Below are 12,403 nucleotides of genomic sequence, written 5' to 3' on the forward strand. Positions count from 1 at the left end.
CCATCTTGTTTTAGGACATACTCTGGCAATTATATAGTATAGCACAGGAGGCTAGGTTAGGCACCAATGGTAGTGATCCAGGGCACATCAATAGTGGTAAAAATGGATGAATTCAAACTTCTGAGTGAGAATCAGGGAGATGTTTTCCGGTGGAAGTACCAAACCGGACTTGTATACATTTCTAAGTTTGTCACCAAGCAAATAATTTATTGCTCTTGCCGTATTCCATCATTTTTAATCATTAAAGAACACAGTAAGTATGTTGTCTTTTATAGTTGTTAAACTCGCGATAACAGTTATTTTGAGCATGTTGGTTAGAATTCGATGCTTTCTTTTCAGAGTCGAAATTTAACCTTTTTGTAAATTGTGGTTTTACTCGTTTTATTTTTGTTAACGCGGATTGACTTTTGTTGGCAAGATGGTTGGGCTTCTTACTCCAACAACCAAACGGAAGGGGACATTTTGAACATTGTGTAGTGGTGTAACTTTTTTACTTTTCGTTTCACAGAAATGTGTTTTCTATTATTTTGAAAATTTATACTTCTTACAAATGTAATAATTTTGGTATCTGTAAATACTACTGTGTAAGTGATAAAGTTTTAATGATCATTCTGAAGCGCAAACTGAGGTACCTAAAATAAACACATTGTTTTTGTTGCCAGATTTCGCGATGATATTTATAATTCTGGTAGGTTTAATGATACACTTGTAAGGTTTCCTATATTTAAAACCTCCAAAATTCTGGGATCCCAAGAATGTAAACACTGCTGTCAGCATTTTCGAATTTTGTGCGTTCAAAAACCTCCATGTATTAAATTTGATCGTTCCAATGTTGGCAGTTTTGGACATATTTAAGCATTCCTGTCCTGTAACAAGATCTTTGAAAATCAACTGATTTTTGAACCATAATTATGTTCGAATCGTGCGTCAAATTAAAAACTAAAATAGAAAAACTAGGACGTGGATTTTATTCCTGCAAAATTTTGTAAAATTTCCCTGTTAAATTGGATAAATATAGCAGTCTGGCAACGGTGTACAGGCGGACGCGATTGGGCGACCACAGTAATGATTTCTCCATCTACTAGATACGTAAACTGCAGCATTTCTGGAAAAGACGTCCAGGGTTGCCAAGCTGTTTATGCTCTCTATAAACTCAACAACAGAACAGAAATCAAGCGAGTATTTGCTTGTAACAGTAAAACGGTAAGTTGGGAGTACCGTTGCACTGACTACACTCACTCGTTGCGGTTGTTTGGTCAATGACCACGAGAATACTGAACCTAACCTTTTTTTATATAGAAACGAAGTAGAAAAAGAATATTTTTTCACTTCACTTCAAAATTGTGTATTTCGATTTTGAGAATTAAATATTTATTTTGTAATTTTCGAGTATTGTAAGCTGGGCAAATGGCCTGAGTTGCTGGGCCTTACAAACCAGTAAAATAAGTTTTTTTTTCTAAAATATTTTCAACAGTTTCGCATTTGAACTAACCTCGCTCTGTAGTATTTCTTCATTAAAATATCTCCTATTTGTCTGAATGTCGGCAAGGTTTTCCAGCAAGTTTTCATCGTGCAGCTGCCTGACACTCCGTGGCATTTACATTCAACCAGAAGATTCATTTTGACCGCCTGAAAACAGAAAATTACGATCATGGCCTACATACTCATAATAACAATAATAAACCTTCATATATTATTGTTTTGAGCAGATGTGAAAAATCATTCTACTTTCTATTTTTTGGTATGGTATCTAATATTATCCTCGAAATTAAATGAGGGAAACGAATTTTAAGCGAATGATGTAGTTACATACTAAACTCTTATTTGTGTAATCATTGATGGGTCTTTTAAAGCATCGATCCGTTTCTCCAATAGCAATTTTAGGGCACATGAAGATTTTTTAACATTCGATTTATCGTTCTTTCAGTATTTTCCAACGTTGTTCTGAGTTTGGAGTTCAACTTCATCTGATATCGTGTGCAAAAGAATGAAAAGCGATTGTTTTTTGTTAGTGATAGTTAATAGAATTATTTCGTTCCATCTCCGTAGTGAATAGTTTGGTAAATTGTGATTAGTTATGTTTGGTTACTTTTGGTTAGCTTTGTTTTGGTTATTTCAGCTTCAATGACACAAGTAAAAATTTCACCCACACATCTATAATCACGAAATGAAATGATGACGGCATGTTTTTCCTTAATTATACGTAAAAATTCCTTCAGTCAATTCAAAATAGTTTTGATCTAAATTATCTAAACTATCAATTTTTTTTGATTGATTGGACTGATTTGTCTTTGAGTGAGAACATAACCTCTTCTATAATGTCTATTATTATTATTATTTTACGAGCCTAACATATTGGTGCAAGGTAAAGGTGGTTAAAATTGTTTGGTTGCTTATAGATTTCTATGGATTCTCAAATTTTTTTGCGTACTATTCTTTTGCTACGACCGTTAGTTTTTGGGTACATTTTGGCAAAATAAAACCAATATACTGACATGACCGTCAGAATTAACAAACGTCAAAATTCAAAGCGTGGGAAATATCTGCGAAAACATCCGGGAAGCGTCACTTTGCCGCGTCAGTTTTGTTTCCCACGGATCCGAGCCGCTTCGGACATTTCCGCGATTTTACCGCACGGGTTTGGGAGCAATCGGATGTTTTCGAAGGTTTTACCGCACGGTTTGAATTTTGACGTTTGTAAATTTTGACGGTCAATGTATCCGATATTTTAAATACTACGTGTTGGAAATAAGTTTTGCACATTAGAATATTCTAATTTTGTATTCTTAAAGAATTAAACATCAACGCGAGATTTAGGAAATCTGCGGTTCTAAAATATTTACAATAATTATAATAATAAATTGCCTTTATTGTTGTATATTGTTATATACAAATATACAGTAGAGAAGGGGCAAAGTCTAGCAAAAGCTACTACGCCTAATCTGCTAGATGTTTAAATTGAAAACTAAATAGGAAGTTATATATAGTATAATAGATAAATGTAATAGTAATATGGAACACTAGAAATTCATTAAAAGTAAAAATTAAAAGAATAACATTGAAAATCGAATTATTTGAGAAGTTAGCAGTTTCAACCTGAAATATTCTTCAAAGAATTTAATTGAATGGGATTGTACAAAATCGGGTATACTATTAAAAATTACAACGGCGTTATAAGAAAATGTTCTGCGGAATAAAGATAAACGATATCGTGGCAGTGAGAGTCTGTTGTTTTAATCTTGTTGAAGTATACGAAAATATGACAGGCCTAACAACTTTACGTTGTTATTTAACGCGTTTAATTTAATTAGTTTAATTACAAGGCACTCGATGACGGTCGCTTCTTCACTGCAAAACGCCCAACGCCGGATGGTTATTCAGATATGCCAACATGGCGTCGTACCTGACCGACGACAGTTCCTTGTGTCGCGTCAGCCGCATTTCCAACGTCCTCAGGCGAAACAACGTGTCGTTAATATCGCGAAAATACTCGCGTTCTTCGTCGACCGTCAAGCTATCGTGATGATGAGTGTACCACATCTGCTTCTCCTGCACCGTCTCCGACACCCTCTCGAAAGCGGTTTGGATCGCGTTCGCCCTACTCAATAGCGACCGTTTAAAATCGTCCAGGCAGCCGTATTTGACGTCCGCCGCTTCCTCACACGTCAAACTCGCGGGATTCCCCAATCGCGCCAAGTACGGCGCCAGATATTCGATCTCCTCCTCCACCTCCCTCTCCCTGCGCGTCCTCAACATCTCATCCCGCTCCAACATTCCCAGTTTGTGCTCGCGGTTCCGCTCGCGGTCGTAAATCGACACGTCCAGCTTCGGGAACGCCATTTCGTGGGCGCGCAGCAGCAGAAAGCTCTCGATTTGTTTCTCGAACTCGCGCACGCTTTCGATTACCGCTTTCTCGTCGCGCAACTGCCGCTCGAGCTCGAGGAAGAGGCGTAGCTGACCGGGAGGCTTCGCCCCTATGCGGGCCTGGTAACCGCTCGTCAGTTCCGCTTTGAACGTGATCCCTTCGCCATCGGAAACCGGGGGTTTCACGAAAGTCCTGGTCGAAGCGGTCACGTTCTCCGGTCCGTAGTGATACTTGATGCGGATCTCGCCGTTTTCCAAGTCGAATTCGCGGATCCTGACGTCGTCGCACGCCGATGCGATCGATTCGTCCCGTTCGAATCGTTGCACGATGTTGAGGATCTTTCCGTCGGTGCCTTTGGCGTAATCCGTGCGGCGATACGCCATTTTGTCGTCCCGTCCGCGATAATGCTCGGTTAGGCTGTGCTTGGAGCGCTCCACGCGCGAAAGCCCGTCGAATCTAGCGCGGTGATTGAAAAAAATCGTACGCTTGTCGCGTTTCGCGACGTCATCTTCCCCGTAGTCCAAATTCCCGACGTTTTGTCCCGTTAAGGCATCGTTCGCGACGGCGTCTTTCTCGTTTCCATCCCTTACGAAACTTTGCACGGTATGGGTTATACGATCATCTCTATCGTTGTAATATACGTGTTTGACGACGCCGTCCTCCCTGCCGTAGTCGAAATACTCGACGTTTCGTCCCGTTCGCGCGTCGACCATGCGTCTCTTCAGCTTATCGCGTCTGTTGACGTAGATCTCCTCGTCTAGGGTGTCCCTGGTGATGCGCGCCGTCAGTCCGTCTTCTAAAACGTACGGCGCGTATTCTTCGACGAGCGCTTTTTTATAGTGCGTAGTGCGACACCCGTCGGGGTATCGTTTCGCTAACGCTTCGTGCGGCACGTCTATTTTCGACGACCACGACGGCGGCATGTCCAGGTGCTTCTCGTCGTAGACGTCGTCCGCCTCTTCGTCGCCCATTTCCGTGGGTTTACGACGACGCCACTTGAGCGGCTCCCCTACCAAAAGGTGTTCCCATTTGTCGACGTCGTTCAAGTCGAAGCTCGCGCGTTCGCCGCCATCTTGCACGTTGGCCCAGTAGTTTTCGTGGTTCCATACGCCCTCGACTACGCCGTAGAGGTCCGAGTCAAGATGATGGGAACGTCCTGTGGACGGCTCGACGAATACCGATTCCGGAACGTCCGGTTGGCCGGCCAACAGCAAAACCCACCCGTGCACTCGTCTACCTTCCAGTTCGTCATGAGGTCTCTTCTCCTCCTCCAGCACCCTCCGCTTCTCCTCCTCTTCCACGCGTCGCCGTTCCTCTTGGAGTCTGAGCGACTCTTTCTGCTTCATCATCGCCAGGAACTTGCTCTCCAATTTCCTAGGCTGCGCGACGCGATACTTCCCTACCGCTGCTTCCTCGACTTTTACGGCGTCGTCTTCCTCGAACGGCGGATACGGCGAGTCGACTCGCGTCATGATCCGCATCGTAACGTCTTCTACGGCGTAGCCCGATACTACGAAGGCGTCGTAGCCCATGCCGACGAGGAGAGAACACAACACGGTGGCGATTTCGAAACAGTGACCGCCTTGCTTAGCGAACGTGGTGTGGGGGGAGCGCAACCTTGCGGGCAATGCAACCGGATCCTCCAAGGGCTCGTATTGTAAATAATCGGCCACGAATTTGGCGCATTCGCGCCACGCGTCGATCTCCGCGTGGCGCAGCGTCATCGGTCTGATCGCGGTCGACACCATTTTCGGCAGCCCGCACTCGTTTTCGCACGCCAGAAGCAGCTTCCTGCGCGGGAACTTCTCGCCGAACTGCCTCCTGAAGTTTTCCGCGTACAAAAGTAAAAGCTTCTCCTTGGCGGAATTGCTCCGGTAACTACTCGGAAAATCATGTGGTGGTTGTGGGATTTCGGGCCAACACAACTCGATCCGACCCAGTTCTCGGGTTATCTGTTTCAAGTAATCGGTGGTGATGGCGATCGGGTCCCTCAACGATCTGGGAAGGTCCAACTTTTCGAGAAAGGAAACAGGTCTCGTTTCCCCGTCTTCTGTTTTAACTTCGCTTTCTGTGCCATCGGAATCTTGCCCTACAACGTCCGACTCAAATACATCCGGCTCTTCGTTAGACATACTGACGCGTAATTTCTCCGTCGCTTGGCAACGCAAACAATGTCCGAATCGATAATGTCCGTGTGCCCTTTTTAGTATCTCCGAATTTGTTTTCAGATGAGGTTTTACTAGCACTCTCTATGTTTACTATAGATAAAGAAAATAAACAGATATTGTGACTTAAATTGAAGAGAAACAAATTTATTGCAATTCGCACTATGGTTAAAACATCTTCAATGAGCATTTTACCTTTTTTGAAGGATGATTTCATTCTTTCTTTCATACTTCAGGCATACGTGCCCTTTCTAACTTGCAATCTTAACGTTTGCCGTAGACAAAAAAAAAAGAAATAGATGTTCAACTTAAATTGGAGAGACACGGTGATTTCGTTCCGTCTAAACTTCGCTAACTGTAGTGAGTGAAACGTATTCGCAAATTTATTTTCCGATAGAATACGCACTAACCATGGCAGATGCGCGGACTTACGCGCAAATCGTTCATGGAATGCCCAAACACAGCATATGAGGGAAATTTCGACGATTTTCTAATGGCAACAGACGCCTCAATTGATTATGTGTCTAATGTGTGTAAATAAGAAAAGTTCATTGTTGTTTTACTTTAAAATAAATATTTTCCGATGGGGTTTTACCTGCAATGTCAATTTTTGCCTTTTATAAAGAACAGAAATAGATGTTTTGGAGAACAAGGAAGTTTTCAACTTTTCGAGAAAGCAAACCGTATCAACTTCATCTTCTTTTTTAATATTGCTCTTACTTTTTTATTCTTATTCTTTGTTCATTAGACTTCATACTGCCAGAAATACTAACAGATTGTCGAACTTCCATTGTCTTTATTTTTTGTTTACATCACTTTTCACGACAGCAGCCCACCAGTTTTTTTTTTTTTTAATTTTGTTATAAATTGTTTTAGATTACAAAAATAAATCACAAACACGAAGTTTTTTGCATTTCTTGTGACACACCCTGTATATGGTATTGTATTTTAATCTCCAGCATATGTTATCGCGTCTAACCGAGAGTCAATTGTTTCCCATGGCCTTCGCAAATTCGGCCAGTATTTTTTAAAAAAGCGAATCGCTCTCCGTTAATTGACAGTTTTCGAATGATGAATCCGATGCCTAAAAGAACGAGCCTTTGTCGAAGAAAGACTTTTTTTGCACTCGTCGGTGATTGGAATTCGCCAGCGACATTCTACTGCTTCCGATGGACAAAGTAACAACGTTCGAAGAATGTTATTTACGTTTGGGTGTGGTTAATACATCTATTAGGAAATATTACATCAAAAATTTGTATTGAACTGGTGATTAATCAACAATCCGATGGTTTCTGATTAATTTCTGATTAATTAGATAAATATATTTCATTATAATTTTTATGCATTATGATTTGTCATTCAGATAGACTAAAATAAATCTTTTTTCTTTAATTTATCAATAAAATCTTTTTTTTTTTGCTCAATAGATAATTAAAACTAATTACTAACTTGCAAAAAAATTGACACTTCTTTGGTTAACGTTTTAAGTAAACACTGAATTCAGGTTCCATAACTTTTGAGTTTAAAATTTAAAGAATTTTTGAATTTCAATTTACATGACTCGATTGCCATCTACCTTGACATTTATGAAACGTCCACCGAACCATGTTGAAAGTTCATCATCTGAGTACTGTTTACAAACACGGAATCGCATCGTGGAAATTTGAAATTTTTGTTTGTCGTTTTTGAACTTTGAAGTTGTAGTAACATCCTCTTAAAATAGATGAATATTGTGCATAAAAAATGTTTTAAAAGTCTAGTTTTAAACTCTAGGAAATTTTAAATAAGGAAGTAATAGAATTGAATCACATCGATAAAAACTGTAACATACAAGCAATATTAAATAAAAACCAGATTTTTCTCATTTCAGTTGAAACCGTTTTAAATATTTTGTTGATTGCTCTTTAATTTAATTCTAAGGGTTGAATAGGATTTTTATCGCTTTTTGCTCCTTTTTATAGGTACAAATTTTCCGAAGTAGATTTGTGGGACTTTATTTTTTAATGAAAATCTGACAGCGGATGGTTATAAAAATATTTTGCAAGCATGTGTTCTATTTTTGGAACGCTTGCCATTAATTATTGGAGGGGGTGTGTGTGAAGTGTATAAATTAAGGGTTAGGACGATGTTGGGCTTTTTTTGGAAGATAGAATTTTCCAAACCAAAGCAAAGTTAGAGGAAGCCACTTGAGACGCGTTTGCTTCCATCAATGATATTAACTTAGTGAAGAGTTGCCATTCAGTAAAATCCGGAAAATAGGCAGGTTCCCATGGCAACGTTGAAGAACGCTCGTATTTTGTTGGTCGAGCATTTTCATCTGCAAAACAGCCTCCGCCATTGCATAAACGTTAACTAACCTTTCTGCCGGCCTTGTTGTTGTGCAAATTCATGAGGCTTCGTTCGTCTCCTTCCAATTCTCGCGCGTCCATGAACTTCCTGGCGAATCTAACCCCGAAGTTGACGTCGACGCTGCAACCGCCCCATTTCCAGCCCTGCGGGGCCGGTTCCCGGGGCCTGGAGTTGCTCTCGCAGCCGCAAGAGGATATGTTGCCCCTCGCGCACGCCGCTGTTATCGCGAAAGCCACCCCGGCGCTGCTTATCGCATAAGTGAAGGCGGCTTCGCGGGATCCTGCAACCAAAAACGCCGTCTCACTTCCGTTTTCGAGTGGTGATGAAAACCATTCCACCGGATGATTTCAAAAATTTTATGAATCTCCGTTTGGTTTCAAGCATATAGCTAATAGACATATAGAGGCCCTGCCTATGATAATAGTACAGGAACACGTGAAGCAACTATGTAACAAAATTCTGAGAAGGTCCGTTCACCAATTTTTTAACCAATGGCAGCTCTAATTGTAAATTCCGACGTTGGACCCATATGGCCTTGCGGCCTCCAACAACCAACATGGCCGCTGGCAGGTCGTCAATATTTGGATGGTGCATTTTTGCGGCAGTATTTTCTCAAAATATGTTGTTTGTTGTGTTGAAACATGGTGTTAATTCAAATTGTTTCTAAAATATTTGGGGTATTGGTTTCGCTTAGTATTGGGAAATTTAGGATTTAACAAAGTATTAGTTTATCTTGACGATATTATAATTTCAGGTGAAAGTTTCTTTTACTAACTTTGAAGAAAGTTCTAAATTTGTCCACAGGAATCGTCTAACTTTCAAATTAGGTTAATGTAATTTCTTATTTCAAAAAAATATATTTTTTGGGGTACACAGTATCAAACTCAATAATTAGACCAACCATCGCCAACATTTTCGCGTTAGAAAATATATAACTTGTTCCAGAAAATATACATAATGTAAGAAAATTAGTAAGATTAAACAATTATCGTTAGAAATTCATTCAAAATTATTATTTATTATCATTTATATTATTAAATTCAAAGAGAAAGAGGAAAGGGAACAGCCTTATTGCTTTGAACTGGAAACATTGGCAGTAATTGTGATTTGACTGTTCTAGGAATAGTATTTATATGGGTGAAAAAGTATGCGATAAGTCGATGCTCCGATGCTAGTTGCAAGATATCTACGACAAGTTGCTTACTTCCAAAAATTCATCCTCAAAATATATTTGCGAAAATTTTGTAAGCATTATGTAAAGTGGCTAACTTTTGGCGGGCGATAAAAAAGTGTATATTTAACATTTAATCGATACTTGTATACTTTATAGTATCATTTTGCGAAACTTGGCAAGAAAATATTTTAAATTTGATCTTTGACTTAAGGAAAGCATTATTTTCGTAAAAATAATATATGGAAAAAAGTATCAAATGTTAATAAGCAACTCAACAATGATGGTTTACATCGAATTCTGAAGGTGATCACTAATATGCTCATATACATCGTTGAATTTGTCTTTGAAAGGATTTTCCAAAAATGCAATAAAATGTAGGGTGTTCTATTTAAAAAAATGTAACTTTGTTTTCCGCCCCGTGTGACGATTAGGAAAAAAATAAAGGTCATTTTAATAGAAACTATTTTTGTAATTAAATTTTGTATTACCATCTTGCTAGCAAAGACTCATCATCATCTCATCATCATCTCTTTCATCGATGTTCATATATTACATCGGATAATTTATATCATATAAGAAGATAATTTTGTGAATTTAGAAAATGTTTCGAGCGACCTCGTATATCGGCGAACACGCCCGCGCACGCTATCGCATTTTGACGAGCCCCGACGCGGCAGTTGGACTTTGTGAATCGGTTTCCGTGGGCAGTCGAGGGATGTTAATGTGCGCTTTAATTATTCAAGTTCCTCTTTGATATCGCGACGAAGCGAGACGCCGGATGAACGTCAATCGACATTTTCCGCGTAGTTTAAAATTTAATTTTTAATGTCGCAATCGCTCCATAAAAATAGATTCGAGAGTAACAAAGAGGAACGAAGAATTGGGGAGCAAGAAACTCGAATCCCGAAGCTTTTGCAAAGTATGTTGCATTCCGCTTTTTAAGAGAGCGCGATTAGTTATCTGTTTTTAACATTTTGACTGCCAAATGTTGTTTTCCATTTAATTTCATCGAATGGACATGTATTGGTAATCTTTTGTTGCAGTTTTCAGTTTTTTTAAAATAATTTTTAAATTTTCTGTTATTTTTCTAATTGAATGTCGATTTAAGATACAGGATGGTAAAATAAAATATATTTCTTGAATATTTAGATATTTTAGTGAAATTTAGCACACGTGTACTACGTATCATAATGTACCACAATTCTTACCAGTGGCGGGTCCATGCAATTTTAGCTGTGTATTTTGGCAGACATTGATGGTACGCCACTGGTTTTCCTTAAAATAAAAATCCCATGTATGGTTTTCTCAGCACAGTCATAACAATAATTTTAATTATTAATAGGACGGCACACAGAGAAATTAGGTCTTATATTTAAGTGAAAAAAAAAAGAGATCAAATCTGCTCATAAATGAACGTGAATGTTATTATTTTGTTAAAGAAAATCAGTGGCGTGCCACTAACCGTCTAGAAACAAATAATTTTTTGGTTAATTAGATCGCCACTGCAGTGGTCAAATCGAGAACTTTTTTGTGAAAAACAAAATATCTACTTTTTAGTTACTAACTAGTGCCCTTCAGAAAAAATATTAGAAGATTGTTCCTAATAATAAACGACTTTTATTAAAAAAAAAACTCCACCAACTATTAATGATGTTTAGCAAACTTGTCTGTTCATAAATTATTAATAAGGACCTTCTTGAAAAAAAGTAGAAGACAAAAACTAGATAAATTGTTGAGTGTCCTCCACACACTTCAGCTCTCTTTCTCGTATTGCGACGCATTCTTTGAAATACACCTTCAGTATTTCTTACAAAATCGCAGGAAGCTCTTATACGATGCTTCAGCTCTTCCACAGTGCTAACTGGGGTGCGATAAACAGACTTTTAAGATACCCCCACAATAAAGTCCAAACAATTTAGATCTGAGAACCTAGGTGCCAATGGTTGAGGTCTACCGCGACCTACCCATTGGTTATTAATTGTGTGATTTAAATAATCACTGACTGCAACACTAAAGTGAGCAGGCGTGTCGTGTTCCTAATGAAATTATACTCTTTTTTTCTGGGAAAATTAGCTTTATCTATAAATAGTATTTCTTGGTCAAACATGGGATAATACGCAATTTTGTTCAAAGACAATTGACACGTAAGGCAAAATCTTTGGGAAGTAACCTCAAACGGAATTTTGTCGTTGACGAATCGAAGCTGTTGAGAGATTTTTGGACAACTGGTAAATCTGGTTTTGACGTTATATTTCTTTAGAACTTTTGATATGTGGTCAGTGATTTTTTGAATATAAGGAAGGACAACAGTGGCAAGTGTGGGATTGTTTTCGGTTTCATCGTGGAAATTATTAGAGAAAAGAGCAGAAATAAAGTGTTTAAATTCTGGATTCAATAACTAGGGCTGAGATAGTTAACTAAATGTTAGGTCTGATTTTCTATTGATAAAAATATCTAAGAATGGGAGGTTGTTATTAGTTTCTATTTCAATGGTATAACGTATGTTAGGGTATATAGGGTTTAAATGTTTAGGAAAATCTACTAGGGATTCCTGACTATGAGGCCAAATAACAAAAGTATCATCGACGTAGCGTTTCCATAATTTTGGTTTTAGATGGAAGGTGTCGAAAGCTTTCTTCTCGAAGGTTTCTATAAATATATTCGCGATGACTGGTGATAGTGGACAACCCATAACTGTTCCCGATGTTTGTTCGAAAATTTGACCGTTATAAGAAATATATGTTCCAGACAAGTATTTTTCAATGAAGGTGAGAAGGTTTGATTCCAGATTCTCGGATTTTAATATATCTGAAATGATGGTGATAGTTTCAGGAACAGGAATTTTACTAA

At 38.8% G+C, this 12,403-nt stretch overlaps 2 protein-coding genes across 2 annotated transcripts in view; both read right to left on the reverse strand.

Annotated features, from left to right (window-relative positions):
• Window positions 1–12,403, reverse strand: part of LOC132697311 (protein Wnt-7b) — a 129,468-nt gene that overhangs the window by 1,327 nt on the left and 115,738 nt on the right. Inside the window, exons 3-4 of the mRNA XM_060662695.1 lie at window positions 8,388–8,659; window positions 1,493–1,629 (exon numbers count right to left, since the gene is read on the reverse strand). Coding sequence (XP_060518678.1) covers window positions 1,493–1,629; window positions 8,388–8,659 — 409 coding nt within the window. The remainder of the gene's footprint in view (window positions 1–1,492; window positions 1,630–8,387; window positions 8,660–12,403) is intronic.
• LOC132697306 (dynein regulatory complex subunit 7) lies at window positions 2,717–6,425 on the reverse strand. Its single transcript, XM_060662679.1, has one exon. It carries the CDS (start codon window positions 5,995–5,997, stop codon window positions 3,346–3,348), a length of 2,652 nt encoding a protein of 883 aa, XP_060518662.1. The 5' UTR covers window positions 5,998–6,425; the 3' UTR covers window positions 2,717–3,345.

Source organism: Cylas formicarius, unplaced genomic scaffold, assembly GCF_029955315.1.
Source record: "Cylas formicarius isolate icCylForm1 unplaced genomic scaffold, icCylForm1.1 PGA_scaffold_10__41_contigs__length_53128322, whole genome shotgun sequence".
NCBI classification, from domain to species: domain Eukaryota; kingdom Metazoa; phylum Arthropoda; class Insecta; order Coleoptera; family Brentidae; genus Cylas; species Cylas formicarius.